The sequence below is a fragment of the Typopeltis vanoorti genome, chromosome 5 (genome assembly GCF_054136105.1).
Source record: "Typopeltis vanoorti isolate ZY-2024b chromosome 5, IOZ_Tvanoo_1.0, whole genome shotgun sequence".
In the NCBI taxonomy this organism is placed as follows: Eukaryota; Metazoa; Arthropoda; class Arachnida; order Uropygi; family Thelyphonidae; genus Typopeltis; species Typopeltis vanoorti.
In genome coordinates, this window is record NC_143553.1 from 104,576,300 (window position 1) to 104,598,682 (window position 22,383).

At 35.0% G+C, this 22,383-nt stretch overlaps 1 protein-coding gene across 1 annotated transcript in view; it reads left to right on the forward strand.

Annotated features, from left to right (window-relative positions):
• Window positions 1–22,383, forward strand: part of Iswi (nucleosome-remodeling ATPase imitation SWI) — a 365,763-nt gene that overhangs the window by 114,728 nt on the left and 228,652 nt on the right. Inside the window, exon 9 of the mRNA XM_090392651.1 lies at window positions 12,631–12,699. Within this exon, the coding sequence (XP_090248777.1) occupies window positions 12,631–12,699 (69 nt within the window). The remainder of the gene's footprint in view (window positions 1–12,630; window positions 12,700–22,383) is intronic.

The following is a 22,383-nucleotide window of genomic DNA, read 5'->3' on the forward strand; positions in this document are numbered from 1 at the left end:
TAAGATACACTCTCTTCGCACTGTTAGTCAATTCACAAAAGGGGCTAGAACAAGTGAAAGTACTTATCTACTCTTTATCGGTTTCTTTCCGTCCTTCCTTCTTTGTTACGATTCTGGCTATCTCGATTCTTTTGCCATGTGGGATACACGTGCTCTCCTGAGCCGGGCACTATCTCTCTGCTAAGGGTTTACGTCAACAACCTTTTCATTGACGGCCTTCGCTCGATCTTGCCGAACTCTGCTGTGGTACCATGCTGGCACTTCTCGAAAGTCAGCTCTTAAAAATAAGAGCTGAACTGCGATGAACACTTGTAGCACACGGAGAGAAATGCAGGAACAAGAAAATGGGAGGATTCAATTCTGTGTCGCGGGTTTTATACGCTCCCAAGAACGCTACCTTTCCGAGTTTGAATTTCTTTTATCGTCTCGCCTATTGGTCTCCGACTGGGTGACATCACCAATCAACATATGGGACTTTCTATTTCTGAGAATGTATGCATCATGATATTTTCTCAAATGTGATGCCTGCAGGTGGTTACACTGCTCTTGTAGCATTAGGACGATCTTTGCCCTATGTTGCTGAATAACTTGCATTCTTTCACTTGTAGAAAATCACTAATAATTTCTCTTATGACTGCCCCTTTTTGCTGACTTAATTCATGCTTGACATACAGATACATTAATTTTAATTCACATAATTCAAAGTTTAATATACAAGGTGTTGTTTACAAAAAAAAAAAAAAAAAACGTAGTTATACTGTGCTAAAAGATAAGTATGTATATTTATTTTATGTTTACTGTTAGATTCTGGAATGGTGATATCATGTAAAACGAGGTCGCCTATTTCAGATCTAACATAACTAACTTACATTAATTTTGAAACCATTTGAAATATATTATATTCTACTTGCATATATGAGAAAACTTTTTATTAACCATAATAAAATAATAGCCATAATAAGTGTTAGTACCAACAGAATATGATAGTAATACTTGAATTTTATTTTATAAAATTCAATATGTATAATTTGTATACGTGATGTAAATAATAAACATAATAATAATAATATTCAACTGATATGTTTACATGTCTTCACATTCTACAGTTTAACAGATTCTATGCATTCAGCGCTGTGCATCAACTTTATTGAGAAAATTTTCCTCCAGAAAGTAAATAAATGGAAATTTTTGGAAATGTTAAAAAAAAATTTGATTAAGAGATTTAACAGTTAGAAGGCCTATTAAGGACTGTTATTCTTTGTATGATTGTGATCATAAAGAGAAACAATAAAGGTCAGATATTAATTTTCTTGGATCAACCATGTCTACTATATTCAGCAAAGTGATTCAGAATAAGAATATCATTACTAATTTTTCATCATTCTTAAGTTTCCTTGTACCAATATTTTATCTGTCCATCTTACTATGAAAATGAATCAAATTGAGTAAATAAGGAAATGGTTCTTTCTAAGACACACATACAGACTCCAATTATGTAATTAAGTTTTTTTTATTTTTGCATTTTACATCTGAACTTTCTATTAGAAATTATTTTGCTGATAATTTTAATTACATCTTTGAAATATGTTTTTTAAATGTCTGATTAATTTCAGATCAGTTTTGCACCTGTTTCTTAAAAACAAAAGTTTGCTTGTTAGCCCAACATATAGATTTATACCTCTTGCAACCGAGTTATTCATGGCCTCTCCATTTAGATGTGAGCACCATAAAACTATTGGGCATGTTTGCACCCAAATTTTTGACTTTCTAGTATGCAATCTAATTTGTCTCTCTCTCTCTCTCTACATCCCATCCCTGATTGATATAGTCTTATATCGCAAAAACCATTAGACCAAATTGTAAACACTTTTTGGGTATGTTATTGGAGCAGTTGGAAATCATCATCGAATTCCTGCCATGTACCCTCAAAGGGTGTACAGGATATGATAGTACTACATGAAAAATTTACATCATTACTAACTTCCTATCTACAATTTTCCTCCAAATCAGTCTGTTACTCGTCAAGACTCCAACATTATCAGATCTTATATTTCTATTGTCTAAGGCACTTTGTACCGTATCACTCCACCTATATTTTGGTCTTCCTCTGAGTGGTTTTCCTGCCAACCTGGCAGAGAACACTTGTTTTTGCTAATCTTTCCTCTCCCATTCTGTTTATGTGACCATACCACCTGAGATTAGCTCTGCTAACGCACTCCTAGATGCTGACAATGTCAAGTTCTTTCCTAATATCCTCGTTTTTAATATGATATTGCCATTGATGCCATCTGTTCACACCTCTAATCTTTCTCAGGACTCTATATCTGCAGTCTCTAGTCTTTGGTCAAGTGTTCTACTTCTGACCCAGCTCTCAGATCCATAAGTTAAAACTGATTTGAACACTATTTTGTACACAGCTAATTTAGTGTTCCAACTAATTTCTCTCTTATGCCATATGAATTTATTCAATTGACTTCCTACCATACCAACTTTGTTGATTCTGTTGTCTATTTCCATATTTAATTTACCATCTTCAGTAAAAATCGTGTCTAAGTAGCTGAAATGTTTTACTTGTTCCACAGGTTCTCCATTCACAACGCAGTCGACATTTTCAATGATTCTGCGTATTTTCATTGTCTTTGTCTTTTTATTGCTGACCTTCATACCATATCTCTTACAACAGTTATTCAATTTAGTCAGGGAATCTTGCAGACTCGTAGCAGGTTTATTTAGAAGTATAACATCATCTGCATAAAGCAAAGAGCTGACATTAACATCTCCAATTTTGATATCAGATTTGATACCACTTTCCTTCATAATGTGATTCCATATAGATAATGAATAACAGAGGGGATAATGTACATCCTTGTCTAACACCAGATTTAACATTAAACCATCTTCCTGTACTTCCTTCAATTCTAATTGCTGACTTACAGCTCAAATAAAGACTAAGTATTGCTTGATATAATTCCCCACTGACACCATATAACTGTAGCTTATTGAATAGCTTCTCTCTTGGCACCTTGTCATATGCCTTTTCCAGATCGACAAAACTTAAATACAGATCTTTGTTATATTCCCATGCTTTCTCGACTATTTGTCGTAAAGTGAAGATCTGATCCTGACAGCCTCTATTTGACCTGAATCCAGCTTGTTCTTCAAAAAGCTTTTCTTCCACAATTCTTCCCAACCATTTCTGAAGTATATATATTTGCATAAATCTTACCAGGAACACTCATTAGGGAAATACCTATGTTATTCTCACATTCAGTTTTATTTCCCTTTTTATGTATTAGTACTATGAAAGCTTTACTCCAATCATCGGGAAAATTCCCTCTGTCCAGCACTTCTGAACTGTGCAGTGCAGCCACTGTAAGACTTTTATACCACCATAATTCAGCATTTCTTATCAAATATTATCTACTCCTGCTGCCTTTGATAGCTTTTTCTACTTCGAGTATGGATATGTATTCCTGATTGCATATCTGGTTAGTGTTTTGCACCACTGTACTGTCATCACTGCTTGTTTCATTTATCAGTTGTTCAAAATAATTACTCCATACTTCAAGGATATCTTTTTCTTTTGTTTTCATGCCACCTTTTATCATCTCTAAGTTCTTTTACAGCACTCTTTCCTCCCTTTCTAAGCTTCTTCAACAACCTCCAGAATATGTTGTTACCTTCTTAATATTTATTTTCTATATTCTTACCAAAGTCCTCCCATGACTTTTGTTTGGCCAGTTTTACACTGTTTAGCTTTCTTACATTTGACTTTGTATTTTCTAAGAGCACAAGCTGACTTATTTGCCAGGAACTTTTGATTTGCTTTCTTCTTTTCCTTCACTACTTCTTTCACTTCCTGTGTCCGCCATGGAGTTCTGATTTTTTTATCCTTGCAGACAATCTCACCACATGCCTCTCTGGCTGAATCATCAGGGTTTTCTTCAAGGCTTGCCACTGAATCTCCAAGGTTTACTTCCTGTTCTCAAACTCTTTCATTTTTCCTTCAATAATCTTTGTGTATTTTAGTCTATAGGTCACATCTGAAAGCTGCTCAACTTTTATTCGCTTTAAAATTTTCTTACATGTTTTTCTTTTCAAAATGAAATTCAATTTTTACCTGCTCATGAAATAAATAATGATCACTTCCAATTTCAAATCCTCTGCACACTCTGATGTCCTGCACCAGGGAAAACATCGCTATCGGCAATAACATTGTCAATGAGACTTTTCTTATTCCTTGCCTCTTCTCTCCATGTGAATTTGTGCACATTTTTATGTTGGAACATGGTGTTAGTAATAACCAGTCCATGTCCTGAGCAGAAATCCGACAGGTATTTGCCATTATTATTAGCTTCTCTTTTCCTGAAATTTTCCCAAAATATTTTTCTATTTCTGACAATCATTTCCTACTCTGCTATTTAGATCCCCAACAAGGACCAACTTTTCCTTTTTCATTGTGTCAGTTGCTTTCTCTAAAGCCTCAAAAAATTCCTCCAGTTTTACCTTAGTAGAACCTTCTGTGGGATCATAGGCACAAATAAGTCTCATTGTTCAGTTCCCCATTCTCATATTTGCCCACATCACTCTACTTGAGACTGCCTGTCATTCAAGAAGATTAGCTTCGTATTTAGTGTTGATTACTATGGCTACCCCTTGGCAGTTGGAAATATCACGACTAAATTTTACATGCCTTCTCCTCCATTTGGAGACCCCCCCCAATCAAACTTCTGACTTCTTAAATTTTGCCTGGCTATTTGACTAAGTAACGACTACAGGCTTTCGTAACCTTTTGTGCATGGAGCCAAATAAAATAAATAAATAAATAAAATCCTAGATGGTGAATATCTTCTCCTTTTGATTATAAGTAGACTGTTGGCTGTGTTTGGCCTCAACATTAATACTCTACTAGTTCAAAGTTTACTAACATCCTTATATCATGAAAGCTATGAGGATTCCTATTTTCTTCCTGTACGTCCATATTTTCCTATTTTACTGCATTTTTTTTCATTTGAACACATGAGATAGAAAAAAATATAACTTGAACAGAAATCTACTCTAGAAAATATTGCAAGATGATAAAATACCTCCTAAATTAATTAAACCATAAAAAGTCTATACAGGGTAACAAAAATTTGCAGATGGAACATTATCAGAACCTATAACTATAAATAAAGAAGTAAGAGAAGGTTGTGGCTTATCCCCAATTCTATTCAACATTTATATAAACAGAATCTCAAAAGAATGGAAAACAATTGTCAAAGATGGAATTAAACTAACAAATAATAAACAGCTAAATACAATACTTTATGCAGATGATCAAGTATTAATTTCAAATTCAGAAGATAAACTCCAAATTGCAACTAACCATATAAATCAGGCATGGCCAACTTCATTCTATATGATGAGTGGTAGCATTGTGGGCCGCACACTTAGAGAGAGAACTTAAATTAAAATAAACTGCATTTTTTCAAGGCAATAGTTATATGTATTGAATCACTATATTTGTTAAATCCTTTTACCTGGGAGAACAATATAAAATACTTGATTGATTTAAATATAAGTTGTTAAATTAAATTTAATTACATATTTCTGTTTTTTTTTACATGTAACACAACTTAATGAGAACACTGTGGGTGTTCATGTGCAACAAGTTCATCAAAGTCGATTTTCAACGATGATGATATTCGTAACAAATCCCTGAAGGTGGTTATCAGTCATTTGGCTTCTTTGTGACGATTTAACTGCCCTTATAGTTGAGAAAGTGCATTCACATATGTATGTGCTTCCAAATATAGATGCAATTCTCAAGCATTGATGAAATCACTCAGTGCAGGATTTTTTCCCTTGGTACCAGTTTCCAAAAGTCAATGCCTATTTCCACCCTTGACTGGAAAAAGGGGTCACTTTGAAGGTCGCACAACTGCAGTTGAATAGTGTCATGCTGCTCTGAAATGTTCCATTTCATTGGATTGTTAAATAATGTCCGTTGTGGCTACATGTCACTGAAGATAGACAATCGTTTACTGAATTGCTCCAAAAGTTGGTCTAACATTGGCACAGAAAACTTGAAGGCAATGTCATGGCTCTCCTCCATCAACTCCCTGCAGGAAGGGAAATGTACCAAGTTTCCTCTGACTAGAGTGAATTTAAAAACCTTCAGTCAACTTATGAACCCATCTAGGTGTCCAACTAAATCTGAGATTGTTTGTTTACGTCCCTGTAACTTCACGTTGAGTTCATTCATGTGTTGTGTGTGTGTGATGTCTGTTAGAAAGGCGAGTAAGCTGTTAAAATGAGGATCACATAGTTTTGTGATTATTTCTTTGTTTGTTTTTTCGTGTTCCTCTAAAAACTGTTTTATTTCCTTTCTCAAAGCAAAAAAACCATTTCAAACAGTTCCCTCTGCATAGCCAACATACTTCTGTGCACAACAGTAAATCGTCGTATTCTGCCTCCATTTCTATTAGAAAAGAAAGAAACTTGCAGTGTGTCAAGGCCCGATTTCTGCCCTTAATTAGATTCACACACTTCATTACAGTTTTCATAACATCCTCTATCTCCAGAATTTTACCGCACAGAGCCTCCTGATGTATAATGCAGTGCAATACAGGCAATTGATTCCAGCCTTCCTTAGTAAGCCAACTAAGCCTGTTTGAGTTGATTTTGGTGCCATCTATCAATAGGTATGAGATTGTTGATGTTACCAACAATCTCATACCTATTGAGATATGAGATTGTTGGTGACATCAACAATCTCATACCTATGAGATTGGTACCATTTACAACCTTCATAACTGCATCATAAATGTCTTGACCTTTGGCTGTGTCATGCAATGATTAATGCTAGTAGCACTTCATTAATAACAGTCTTTGGAAACAGTTCGAATGAAAACTAGAAGTTGAGCTGTATCTATTATGTCAGTTGATTCATCCAGGGCCAATGAGAAGTAAGCTGAATCTGTAATAACACTTTTTAATTTATTTAATATGTGAGAACCTATTTCCTCGACTCTTTTTGTTACAGTTTGTTTTGATAGTGGGATGCTTTCAAACTCACTTGCAATTTTATCTTCGCCAAATGCACGTGCCATTTTCACAGAACAGTGTTTTACAAATTCACCATCAGATAATGATTTTTTTGCTTTTGCTATCTCTGCACTTACAACAAATGATGCCAAAGTGAGCTTTTTTGTATTGATTTTGGTTTAGTAATAATAGATTTCTGAGCACTAACCTCGTCTTCTTTTTTCCCTCTTTTACCTTGTGGTGTCGAGCGTTTATTGATCATCGAACCTCAACCGTTCTCAGGATAAGGTGGTCAGACCTAATCCCTGGTGTATCCTATGTCCGTCGTGCTGTTGAGTTCTCAAGGCCGGTTTGCCTGCTTTATGGGATGAAAAATCCCAGATAAACTGGGGGGAAAAAAACGTACTGTCCACACCCAAGACTGACTAACTTGGCTATAACTGAGAAAGATCCATAAGCTTTTCACGTCAGCAACGGGAATCGAACCCAGGACACTCCTTTCCCAGGTTGCGAGGCACATAGCCACTCGGCTAACTGCACGAACTAATCTTTCTTTTCAAATTACGTACAATTTTAGTACGTATGTAGTGCCGTTTGGGGTTATATTCCTTGTGCACAGTCAATACTTGTAAACACACAAGGCACTGTGGTTTGTTGTCATTATTGTTTATAAACAGAAATTCATTTTCCCATTTCTCCTGAAATGACCCATTTTCTTCACAGATCTTACGTTTCTTTTTCATAGTACACAAAGGCTGAAGTAACTGACCAGGGGACACAAACTGCAAGAGTAACACTGTGATCTGAGTAAAATCTGTGAAACTGAGTCTGAAACTGATCACTGTAACCAGAGCAGAGCAGAATAAGTGATTTTCAATGATGTGTTACTCTGGAGCGCATAGAAATCTACCACTCCCACTACTACAACTCGCACAGAGAAGCGGTAGATTTTATAAATTGAGTCATCTTTTTAAAGCAATTTTGATTCGGTGTTGAGAATATAAATTGTTTCCGTCATCAGAAATAATGAATATAACTAGTATATCAATCAGAAAATCTGCAGTCGAAACTAATAGCTAAATTCATAATACTATAATTTAATATAATTTTTATCCTGCCACAGGCTGCACAAAATCACATTACAGGCCACATGCGGTCCGATGGCCTTCTGTTGGCTACCTATGATCTAAATAAAATATCAAAAACAAAAATTTTTAACGAAAATCTCTGAAACAACTAATGGCAATGTGTGGAATCACCATTTAAAATGTTAAACTTATGCTTAACAATAGAACAAATTACAGCAATACTGATTCACAATTGAAAGCAAGACTACAAATTTACAATAAAATAAATGGCATAATTAAAAGAAATTTTGGAAAGCAAATGACTAAAGAAATTCAAGATTACATAATATGACCTCTAAACCATCTCTCAAATTTGAAAGTGAAACTTGGATTCTAAAACAAAGAAACAGACAAAGATTGGAAGCAGCACAGCTGAAGTTTCTAAGACCTCTCCTGGGTCTCCCAAGATTAGATAAAAAAGAAAAATGCAGAAATAAGAAAATGATTAGATACAAAATACATCATCCAATTCCTGATATATACCCTCAAGGGATGTACAGGATATTATAGTACTGCATGAAAAATTTACATCATTACTAACTTCCTATCTACAATTTTCCTCCGAATCAGTCTGTTACCTGTCAACACTCCAATATTATCAGGTCTTATATTACTGTCTTCTAAGGCACTTTTTACTGTGTCAATCCACCTATATCTTGGTCTTCCTCCAAGTCTTTTCCTGCCAACCTGACAGAGAACACTTATTTTGCTAATCTTTCCTCTGCCATTCTACTTAAGTGACCATACCACCTAAGATTAGCTCTGCTAACGCATTCCTGGATGCTGACAATATCAAGTTCTTTCTTAATATACTCTTTTTAATATGACATTGTCATTGATGTATCTGTTCATGCCGCTAATCTTTCTCAGGACTCTCATATCTGCAGTCTCTAGTCTTTGGTCAAGTGTTTTACTTCTGACAAAGCTCTCAGATACATAAGTTAAAACTGGTTTGAACACTGTCTAGTACACAGTTAATTTAGTGTTCTGACTAATTTCTCTCTTATTCCATATGAATTTATTCAATTGACTTCCTACCATACCAGCTTTGTTGATTCTGTTGTCTACTTCCATATTTAATTTACCAACTTCACTAAAAATCATGCCTAAGTAGATGAAATATTTTACTTGTTCCACAGGTTCTCCATTCACAACGCAGTTGACATTTTCAATGATTCTGCCTATTTTCATTGTCTTTGTCTTTTTATTGCTGACCTTCATACCATATCTATTACAACAGTTATTCAATTTAGTCAGGGAATCTTTTAGACTTGTAGCGGATTTATTTAGAAGTATAACATCATCCGCATTAAGCAAAGAGCTGACATTAACATCTCCAATTTTGATATCAGGTTTAATACCACTTTCCTTCATAATGTGATTCCATATAGATAATGAATAGCAGAGGGAATAATGTACATCCTTGTCTAACACCAGATTTAACATTAAACCATCTTCCTGTACTTCCTTCAATTCTAACTGCTGACTTACAACTCAAATAAAGACTAAGTATTGCTTGATATAATGCCCCATTGACACCATATAACTGTAGCGTATTGAATAGCTTCTCTCTTGGCACCTTGTCATATGCCTTTTCCAGATCGACAAAACTTAAATAAAGATCTTTGTTATATTCCCATGATTTCTCCACTATTTGTCGTAAAGTGAAGATCTGATCCTGACAGCCTCTACTTGACCTGAATCCAGCTTGTTCTTCACCAAGCTTTTCTTCCACAATTCTTCTCAACCGTTTCTCAAGTATACTTGCATAGATCTTGCCAGGAACACTCAGTAGGGAAATACCTCTGTAATTCTCACATTCAGTTTTATTTCCCTTTTTATACATGGATACTGTGAGAGCTCTACTCCAATCATCGGGAATTCGTCCCTCTGTCCAGGCTTTCTGAACTATGCAGTGCAGCCACTGTACGACTTGAGCATTTCTGGTCGAATATCATGTATTCCTGCTGCCTTTTCACATTTCATGCTTTTGTTTTACACACACAAACACTATCAAATGAAGCTATTTGAGTGTATTTAAGTATACTTCGTTATATAGCAGATAATTTAACGCATAGGTTGTTAAAGAAACCAGCAATACATAGTATAGTGCATTATACCTTGTTCCTACATTGTCGTTAGAGGGCGCTGTAATCGAACTAATGTTAAATTTTTTAAAAATTTGCATATCACCCGATTAAGTTCTTATTAGCGCAGTTTGAAAGATAGCATTGCCCTATGCCTATATAAAAAGTTTCATATCGCTGCCTGGTCAGTGTTTTTTTACCACTGTACTCTCATCACTGCTTGTTTCATTTATCAGTTGTTCAAAGTAATTACTCCATACTTCAAGGATATCTTTTTCTCCTGTTTTCGTGTCACCTTTATTATCTCTAATTCCTTTTACAGCACTCTGTTCTCCATTTCTGAGCTGCTTCAACAACCTCCAGAATATCTTGCCGCATTCTTGATATTTATTTTCTATGTTCTTGCATAATTCCTCCCATGACTTTTGTTTAGCCAGTTTTACACAGTGTTTAGCTTTCTTACATTTGTCTCTATATTCTCTAAGAGCATAAGTTGACTTACTTGCCCAGAACTTTTGATATGCTTTCTTCTTTTCCTTCACTGTCTCTTTAACTTCATTTTCTTTTACTGCACTCTGTCCTCTATTTCTGAGCTTCTTCAACAACCTCCAGAATATCTTACCACATTCTTGATATTTATTTTCTATGTTCTTGCATAAATCCTCCCATGGCTTTTGTTTAGCCAGTTTTACACAGTGTTTAGCTTTCTTACATTTGTCTCTATATTCTCTAAGAGCATAAGTTGACTTACTTGCCCAGAACTTTTGATATGCTTTCTTCTTTTCCTTCACTGTCTCTTTAACTTCATTTTCTTTTACTGCACTCTGTCCTCTATTTCTGAGCTTCTTCAACAACCTCCAGAATATCTTACCACATTCTTGATATTTATTTTCTATGTTCTTGCATAAATCCTCCCATGGCTTTTGTTTTAGCCAGTTTTACACAGTGTTTAGATTTCTTACATTTGTCTCTGTATTCTCTAAGAGCATAAGCTGACTTACTTGCCAGCAACTTTTGATATGCTTTCTTCTTTTCCTTCACTGTCTCTTTAACTTCCTTTGTCCACCAAGGAGTTCTTCAGATTTTTCTATCCTTGCAAACAATCTCACCACGTGCCTCTCTGGCTGAATCAATCAGCGTTTCCATCAAGGCTTGCCACTGAATCTCCGAGGTTTGGTTTCTGTTCTCAAACACTTTCATTTTTTCTTCAATAATCTTTGTGTATTTTAGTCTACAGTTTACATCTGGGAGCTGCTAACTTTTATTCTCTTTAAACCTTTCTTACATGTTCTTCTATTCAATATGAAATTCAATTTTATCATGCTCAAGACTAAATGGTGATCACTTCCAATTTCAAATCCTCTGTACATTTGCTATGTTGATAGTGGGAAAATCACTATCAACAATAACATAGTCAATGAGACTTTTCTTATTCTGTGAATTTGTGCACATTTTTATGTTGGAACATTGTGTTAGTGATATCCAGTCCATGTCCTGAGCAGAAATCCAACAGGGATTTGCCATTATTATTAGCTTTGCTCTTTTCTCCAAATTTTCCCAAAATAGTTTTGTATGTCTGACAATCATTTCTCACTCTGCTATTTAGATCCCCAACAAGAACCAACTTTTCCTTTTTCATTGTGTCAGTTGCTTTCTCTAAAGTTTGAAAAAATTCCTCCATTTCTACCTTAATAGAACCTTCTGTGGTGCCATAGGCACAAATAAGTCTTATGGTCCAGTTCCCCATCGTGCAAGAAATAGAATATCAGTGAAATTGACTACGCCACATAGAAAGAAATAATAAAAATAGGATTCCCAAACTTGCATATAAATGTAAACCTATAGGAAGAAGAGACCGCAGACGTCCAAGACTCAGATGTAAAGACCAACTTCATCTGCAGAGTTGGAACAGGACATAAAAAGCCTATACCTGAATTCCTCTGACGACAAGATAGAAAAAAATAATATTTTTCATAAAATTTGAAATTTTAAATAAAAAAACTCTTAACTTATAGTTGAAAGTTGAACTATAGCTGACTGCTTTTGCTAGTTTTGCTTAAATATGGTGGTTGGAATGGGAAAAAGAGATTCTTTACAAATCATTATATTTGAAAACTGGGATTACTTTAAAAAACTAAGTTGAGAATCTGAACAGTGCCTGATGGTTTAGTGACAGGCTATTCATATTTATCATATAATAACAATGTTGCAATCTTAAAAGAAAGTAATCCTTTCTTTTGATATTACAGTGTAAATGTTGTATATTTGTGTTTTACAAGAATTATAGAATAAAAAAAATATTACAGTTCATTCCTTCAATTTTTTTGTTAAATATCCTCTTTGTTCATATTCCATTTGGTAACAGGATCTAAAAATTATTATTTTAGGACTTTGATGCCTGGTTTAACACTAACAATTGTCTAGGTGATAATTCATTGGTGGAGAGATTACATGCTGTAAGTACTAATTTTTAATTACATATTTTCTCGTAGATTTTGTTATTTTTCTCTTAAATTGTAAATTATGTCTTAATAAATAAATAAAAACAGTAAATATAATATATTATGATTTTCAAACATATGTTTCACAAAATCAAATGATATATACTATCTTTTCTAGCAAGAAAATTATATTCTAGCAGGTGGAAATCAGTCATAAGTCATTGTAAATTTATAAGACAATTATAGTGATTTACAATTGGGTTTGCTACTGCAGGTTGCATGATTTGCTATGTAATTGATTCTGAAGAAATTATAATTAATCCTACAGTAGAATTATACAGCAATGGAGAAAACCAGTTTAATTTTCAGAGTGGGGTTGCAAGTTTAACATAACCTGTAGTGCATTCACAGCACTAATAATTAAGTTTCTAATCCTTCATTGGTGAACCCATGAAAGGTGGGAACTTTTCTTGAAATGGGCCATGATTTTTTATGTAGCATATGATTGAGCTCCAGCACAGAAATCACAAAAGTGTACATCACTTGCATTCTAAGTGCTGGTTACATTTTTTATTTTAGATTAGAGGAGATATAAATCTTGTACCAAAAGGTTAAACAATATGGCTATTTTTCAAAAAAAAAAAAAAAAAAAAAATGAAATCCCTGCAATATAACAATACTCTTTATATTGCATCTGTTTTGTGCATTTCACTATGTAGAACAAATGGCAGAAAGTAGAAACTTTTTCAATATTTAGACCTTCCATATACATTTTCTTGTGGTTCTCATAATGTTAAAGGAATTTACAATTATTTCTAATATCAAACTGTTGTCTTGTTTCATTTTCTTTAAACTTCTGCCAGATTTTATGTGCACTAATTTTGCTGCTGTGTATAATATGTGTAGAACTAAAGATCTTTTGCACTGTTTTTATGTACAACTATTCAGGATTGTGGTCAACTCTCACCATGGGGGGTGGGGGTGCTGAAAAGTTTCAGGCAAAGCCTCACATGCAGGATGCCCTGACAAACTCCACCATAACAAACTATACCTGTGATCCACATACATTTGTTATAATTACAATTTTTTTGCTAATTTTCTGTTTTCCAGTTTTCTTCTAGATGACTCCCTGTATGCTATCTCCCTTCATGCCTGTTTTCTTAGGCATTTCCATTTGTTAATTTATCTCCACTCCATTGTGAAAATATTAGAGGCAACCCCAGGCCCCATGCTAAATGGAATTGACTAGTAATATGTGATGGGTATTGGCTGTACATAGCCAGTAGCCTATTTTCATAAGACATTGTCTAAATACATTCATTGTGTGTGTGTGTGTGTGTGTGTGTGTGAGAGAGAGAGAGAGAGGACAAAGATGTGATCTACGCTAGCGCTTCCCAAACTGTGGGCTGCGGCCCCCTTGGGGGCCGTGAAATAATGAAAACAAATTTAAAATGTTTGAAGACTAAGTAATTTTTTTTTATTTTAAAAGAAACGTATTTAACTTTTATTATTTATTATTTCTTTTTTGTTATTTTTTTATATTTTAATATCAAGAACTGTTGATATTGACTTTATGTACATATCAAAACTCGTTTTATATTATCACTATCACCCGAGCTAGTTTTCTGTTACCAATAAAAGTTTTGCAAATACTTCACACATGAAAAAAAGCTTAAACAAGTTCATGTGGGAAGATAGTAACTCGCTTGCAGTGGTAAACAACATGCCCTCCCTTAAAAGCCACTATACTGCGGAGGCAATAAAAACAAGTACTTTTGTTATGCCAGTGAATAAGGTATGAGCAGTCTGTGTAATATATTTCTCAACAAATAGTGCAATTAGAGACAACTGGGATAAAAACACACTAATCACATGTCCCCTTCATACAGAAACTATGCTGTATAGTTTCTGATATAGTATAGACTGAAACAAAACCATATGTTGCATGGGCAAACACAGTATCTAACTAAAAACTATTGTTATTAATTAGATGTGTGTGAGTTCGATTTCCCAAGGCAGCAATAAAATTCAACCGAACATGTTAAAATTCGTAAAAGTGTTAAAACTAAGTAAATATATACACATAATGAATGTTATGGCAGTTTCACATATGGAATTCGGTTGAAGAGAGTTAGCATTTCAACTCAATTGTCAGCTATGCTTTTATCTTTCGGTTGTGCGATCTTTTGTTAATACCGCACCAATCATATGCACGTTTTAATAACCTGCCTTTGCTGTCTGTTTCGCGTTAGGATGAATTACCTTAAAGGGAGAAAAGTCACAAAAGAGAAAAATGTTCCTGGTCCTGGGATTCCCTTATTCAGGTAATATTCACTAATTTCATGTTATCAGTCTGTGGTGTGCCAGTATCGGTAAGTGGTGATATTATTTGATATATTCTACGTTAAAAAATTTAACCCTGAGATGGATAAGTGGCTGATAAAAAATAAAAATAAAAATCCCGCGAACAATCAGAAGAAGCAGAAACATACTCAAAAAAAAAGAAAAAAGGATAGTGTTTCATATTTTACCAGAACAGCCCGCATCGTCTTCAGAACCAAACGGTAAGAGGCAAAAAATGTAATATATGCATTTGATTTTTGCAATATTCGCTGTGTATGTTTTGTATTGCATATAAATACAATAAATATTATAATAATATATCTCTCTGTTACGATTTTGTTTCGAGGGGGGGCCCTGACATCCAGAAGTTTGGGAAGCACTGATCTAGGCTACCAAATTGGGCAATGATAGTTGAAAGCCATTTGTTCCTCAAGAATATCTTTGAAATTGTTACCTTGCTGGAATGGCTATTGTTGCCTTCTTCCCACACACACCATTCATGGTCAAACAAAAATGAATGACATCGACTCATTGTTGTCTCTTTATCATACCATCCTCAGTATATTGCTGGAAATAGCTGACTGATAAGAGGCAGATGATTATAAATTGCTACAATTAGGCAAATGATTGCATGGTATAACTGGAGGCTTTGATGGGGAGGACATATCCATCTAAATTCATCTTGTATTGGATGTTGTTCCAAATGGAGTATAACAACAGATGACAATTGGTGGGTGGGTTACCTTTAGAAACAAATGGCTATTTGATTATCATGAGCAAAGTAACCTCAGCATTGGATGCCAGACCTCTGGCATCCAATGCTGAGGTTACTTTGATCTCTCACAAGAAGTAGAACAACCTGTAGCACACATATCTGTAATGTGTGTGTGGGATGGAGGTAAGGGTGAGAAAGAAGAAATCTAGTAACATTTTTCTTTAGTCGGAGGTTGTAGTTGGGAGACACCTCATGAGGAATATTTCAGAGGACAGAAGTAGATAGAATGAAGGAGAAAGAGAATCTGGTTCAATATCTGCATTTGGACTGAAAAGGAGATATTGGTCATCTGCTACTTGTGTCAGTAGAGAAGACATAGAGCTGAAACAATGCATGTCTGAGTTAGTGGCTGACATGAGTCGGTGAGAAAAGCATCATCTATCAGCAAATAGCGCTCTTATGGACGCTATTAATGGGATTTGCATAGGGGTTAGTAGCTGGATGGGTGGTAGCATCTTGAGCAGAAAATAATGTTGTTATTAAATAAAGCTGTTGATGTGAGGACGTAGACTAACATTTACTTCTGGAGGCAAATGTTAGTCTAAGGAGAGGAAGAAATCTTATCTTATGATTCGTGTATTATGGATCTTGGCATGTTATTGGAATAGTGAATCCCAGTTCCTGTTATATCATTTAGACAGCTTCATGTTGTTGTCTGTGATGAAAGCATATCTATGGGGGCCCATGATGTATATAAGCCAGTGAATTGTGATGCTATGGCACATGTTACTGCACCAAATATACTCACCTGTGTGGACCACTGGCCTTGTTTGTGATAGCTGTTTCTAATAGGACATTGCACCATTTCACACATGCTTTCTCAGAATGATGGCACAAACACGATAGTAATTTTACCTTCATGGGCTAGCTTGCTTATGTATCACATCTGAATCCAGTTGAACATCTTTGGGATGTGATGTAATGAGATATTTATAGCTGAGAGCTACCACAAGCAAATTGCAGGTATTCCTGTATCTCTGCCTGGGATGAGATACCTGTAGAGGAGTTTCAGACCTAGTGAAGTCAGTGTCCCAGTCTGTCAAATCTGGTTGGAAAGTTCACAGTTGTGTCAGATACTGTTGGTTGGGTCTGTAATAAACTGTCCATTAACAAGAGGAATCTTCAACATTATCATGTAGCATGTTCATTTCAAATTTTATCCATTAAAAATAAAAACCAAAATATGAACTATTGTTGGCAACATGAAGCTGCAGTTTTACTTGCTATATGTTCCCTTCAGGAGGAGAGACATATGCAAGTAATAAGTAATGCAAGAACACTCCTCACTGACAGTTTATTCAATTGACTCCTATTCATGGCAGTATGAGTAAAACATTAAAAAGTGTATATTATTTCTTATTAACTATGAAAGAACTTTGAAAAAAATAATCTCCATTCAGAAAGGTGGCTTTCTTGTTACTTTTGAGCAGACAGCTAAATATATTCAGAGATTATCAAGACTTCATGCACTTTCATTAGTCAAAGAATTGAGGTCTTTCATCAGTTCAAACAAATCATATCTGTTGGAAGAAAATGAAAGTTTTATGTAATTACAAATTTTGGTTATAAAATTATTTAATAATTTTCCAAGTAAAAAAAAAAAATCAGCTAATACCTTTTATTCCTGTATAGGGAGTAGGCGAGGCTGTTTTAGCCCTGTCTAACTTTTGGAGACTGAGCAGGCAGTTCAGTGTGACCACTAGCCAATCAGAGATAGCTGGTCTAAGACTATCACTTATTATTTACATGGCTTCCACTGAAGAGATGCAGATGATAAGTGCCACCATCCTGTGGTCTTCAATTTTAACACAGGGTTCTACAGTAGATTCTTGAGTTTCTGGGACAAAAAAACCACTTGCCCATGCCAGAAATCAACTAACTCAGGAACTGGTTGAAAAAAGGCTTAGTAAAAGTTCCTCTAGTCAGTGACTAGCATAGACCTTACAACACTCTTTCTTCAGGTAGTCTAGTGCCAAAGGCAGCACATGCCAATTCCACTGAGCTACAGAGGCAATTTTTCCAACCAAAGCTACCAAAATTATTAAATTTTCCAACCTATTGGAAAATTTAATAATTTTTCAAAGAGACTCAGCCTAAATAGAATTGAATGCTTTCATTTATCTCAATTTTGAGACTGTCAAGAATTTAACAGATTTGCATATTCTAATGGTTATGATCATATTGTGCAACACAACCAATAAATGTGAATGTGCATCATTGTTCAATTTTTAAACATACTATTTTTATTATCATTATTAAGTCAAAACACCAAGAGGACGGTTCTGGATACTGAAATATTACTGTATTTATGAATTTTTTAAAAAAAATGTGATCTCTATGTTATGATACCTGTTTTTAATTGTATAACGTCATCAATAATTTTAATACTCTTAACAACCTCGTCTTGGCAAACCTTGGGTCTGAATCCACCTTTTTCTTCACTGCGTTTATCTTAGTTTCTTTTTAAGTATGCTTGCATAAATCTTGGACACTCAGCAGGAAAATCCCAAGTTCCAATTCTTACATTCACTTTTATTTCCCTTTTTGTAGATTGGTGCAATGAGAACTGTACTCCAATCATCTGGATCCGACCTTTCTGATCACATCTTCTGAATTATGTAAGTGTAGAAATGTAAATTTTTTATCCTGCCATATTTAAGCAAATAGCATCTATTCCATCTGCTTATACAGATTTTCAGTGGCATTCTATATCTCCAGTATTTGAAATATGCTCATTACCTCATTCACTTGGATATTATCTGTTGTTGTTTTTATCACTTTATCACTGGTTACCTAAATATATATAAAAACTAGATGAATAGTTGTTGATCTAGAAAATCTTTTTTCTCAGTTTCTATATTGCATCCCTTGCTTTTGTGGGGCTCTTTCCATTTCTTTTTTTTCTTTCCGATAGCACATAGAATATTTTACTGCCTAATGATATTTGTCTTTATTCTTTCCAAAGCCTTCCCATGATTTTACTTATAACTTTAGCTTTCTACATTTTTCTGTATATTATTTAAATGATTTATATAGCTTTACCTGCTGGAACAATTTCTTTCTGGATAATTTTATTTGTTAAATCTAAAGTGAAGTTCTGATTTTTTTCCTCACACCTTCACCATGCTTTCCTGGCCAAGTCTCTAAGTTATTCACATTTTGCTGTGTATTCTTTGACTTTTATTGCCAATTTTCATGCGAAATTTATTACAATTGTTATTCAGTTTAGTCAGGGAACCTTTCAGACTTGTGCTGGATTTATTCAGAAGTATGTCAAAGCTGTATAACTGAAAGGATACCCCCATATAGCCTTTAAAGGTATGTGGAGAACCGACCATGGCTTCTGATCTAATGTCCAATCCTCACCTTCTTGTGGTGCACCCTGTTGGGTATCTACCTGGATACTGAACGAACGAGGATGGGCTGGCAATTTGTGATTTAGCCGACCAAATTGTAATTTTTATTAGCTTAAACCAAATTACAAAATGATGATACAACATGACAAAATTTCATGCCAGTTAAAACAAGTTTTAATTTGTTTTAATGGCTGGGCTTGTTTAACCAGGCGCATCGCCTGGTTAAACAAGGCCCCTGTTGTTTTCACCAGGGAGCCAGGGGGGACAGCAAAAAGTCAGCTACTGGAACAAATCTGAAAAAACACCCCAACTCAACATCACCAGAGTTAAAGATCGGTACTATCAACATAAGAAGCCTGAATGGCAAAGAAATGGAGCTCGCTGAGGAATTAGATAAGTACCAGATCGACATAATAGGGGTGACTGAAACAAAAAATACAAACTGGTGAGATCTTTCTGAGCAATATATACAAAATGTTATATTCAGGCAATGACAATCAAGGAGAAGAAGGAGTAGCCATTGTATTCAACACTAAGTACTAGGCTAATCTTCATGAATGGCAAGCAGTCTCAAGTAGAGTGATGCGGGCAAATATCAGAATGGGGAACTGGACAATGAGACTTATTTGTGCCTATGGTCCCACAGAAGGTTCTACTAAGGTAGAAGTGGAGGAATGTTTTGAGAAAGCATCTGACACAATTAAAAAGGAAAAGTTGGTCCTTGTTTGGGATCTAAATAGCAGAGTAGGGAATGATTGTCAGACATACAAAAATATATTGGGAAAATTTAGAGAAAAGAGCAAAGCTAATAATAATGGCAAATATTTGTTGGATTTCTGCTCAGGACATGGACTGGTTATTACTAACGCCATGTTCCAACATAAAAATGTGCACAAATTCACATGCAGAGAAGAGGCAAGAAATAAGAAAAGTCTCATTGACTATGTTATTGTTGATAGTGATGTTTTTCTCCCTTGTGCAGGACACCAGAGTGTACAGAGGAAATTGGAAGTGATCACTATTTAGTCTTGAGCAGGATAAAATTGAATTTCATATTGAATAGAATCACATGTAAGAAAGTTTTAAAGGGAATTGAAGTTAAGCAGCTCTCAGATGTGGACTGTAGACTAAAATACACAAAGATTATTGAAGAAAAAATGAAAGTGTTTGAGAACAGGAACCAAACCTTGGAGATTCAGTGGCAAGCCTTGATAAGAAAACCCTGATTGATTCAGCCAGAGAGTCATGTGGTGAGGTTATCTGCAAGGATAGAAAAATCAGAAATCCATGGTGGACACAGGAAGTTAAAGAGGCAGTGAAGGAAAAGAAGAAAGCATATCAAAAGTTCCTGGCAAATAAGTCAGCTTGTGCTCTTAGAGAATACAGAGACAAATGTGAGAAAGCGAAACACTGTGTAAAACTAGCTAAACAAAAGTCATGGGAGGGCTTTGGCAAGAACATAGAAAATAAATATCAAGAAGGTGGTAAGATATTCTGGAGGTTGTTGAAGAAGCTTAAAAATGGAGGAAAGATTACTGTAAAAGGGGTTAGAGATGATAAAGGAGAAAAAGATATCCTTGAAGTATGGAATAATTACTTCGAGAAATTGCTAAATGAAACAAGCAGTGATAGCACAATGGTAAAAAACACTCAACAGGCATGCAGTCAGGAATACATATCCATACTTGAAGTAGAAAAAGCCCTCAAAGGCTTAAAATGTGGAAAGACAGCAGGAGTAGATGATATTCGACCAGAAATGCTGAAGTATGGTGGTATAAAAGTCTTGCAATAGCTGCACTGCATAGTTCAGAAGGCCTGGACAGAGGCACGAATTCCCGATGATTGGGGTAGAGCTCTCATGGTACCCATATATATAAAAAGGGAAATAAAACTGAATGTGAGAATTACAAAAGTATCTCTGTAAGTGTTTCTGGTAAGATCTATGCAAGTATACTTGAGAAAGGTTGAGAAGAATTGTAGAAGAAAAGCTTGCTGAAGAAAAGCTGGATTCCGGCTAAATAGAGGCTGTCAGGATCAGACCTTCACTTTACGACAAATAGTGGAGAAATCATGGGAATAGAACAAAGATCTCTATTTGAGTTTTGTAGATCTGGAAAAGGCATATGATAAGGTGCCAAGAGAGAAGCTATTCAATATGCTACAGTTATATGGTGTCAATGGGGTATTATATCAAGCAATACTTAATCTTTATTTGAGTTGTAAGTCAGCAGTTGTGGCCAAACAGCAAAAACATCATCGACGTAACGTAACCAAAGAGATGGGCGAGAATGAATCAATGAGAACATAGTATCTTCGAATTGTTTCAAATAGTAGTTTGCTAAAGGTGGAGACAGATGGCTACCCATGGCAGTACCTTCAATTTGTTTGTAGATTTTGTTTTTCCAACTGAAATAATCTGAGTGGATGACATATTCGAATATCTTTGGGATATCTGGAGGGTAATCTTCTTATAAAGAATTGATTGTGTCGGTTAATGTGATATTGGTGAACAGTGAAATGAAGTCAAAACTGACTAATATTTCAGAATCTGTAATTCTAATATCCTTGATTTTTTCAAGAAAATTTGTTGAGTTTTTTATATAGGATCTGGAATGACCATTGAGAGCACTTAAGGAACGTGATAATACTTTTGCAATCCTATAAGTTGGAGAATCAATGCAATTTACGATACAGGAGAGCCTTCTTTATGGATTTTTGGGAGTCCATAAAGATGATGAGTTCTTCCAAAGTAGGTGTGTATTTTATCCACGTAGTTAGGATTCCAACTTATAACCTCATCAAGTAATCTATTCTTAAATCTCTAATTCATAGAGCACATAAAGTTTGCTCTTCCCTAATAATCTTACAACAAGAACTTTCCATCATTAAAAAGTTAATGGAATCAAATGATTACAACTCCAATCAAATCCAACCGATACTTGACTCTTGTGTTCCAACACCTACAGTTTCTTCAACTGTCTGCTGAGTTCGTATTCCGTACATTCCAGGAATCTCAGACCCTATAGGTAGAATTCTGAAAAAGTATCAATTGATTCCAACTTATATTCCTATCAACAAAATTTCTTCTTTTTTACCTTCTACAAAGGATAAACTGTCTTCTCTATCTTTGGCTGGCGTTTACCAAATACCTTGCGAATGCAATGTCTCTTATTTTGGACAAACTGGCCGTTTTTTGGAAAAAAGAAAAAAAGAACATCAATATTA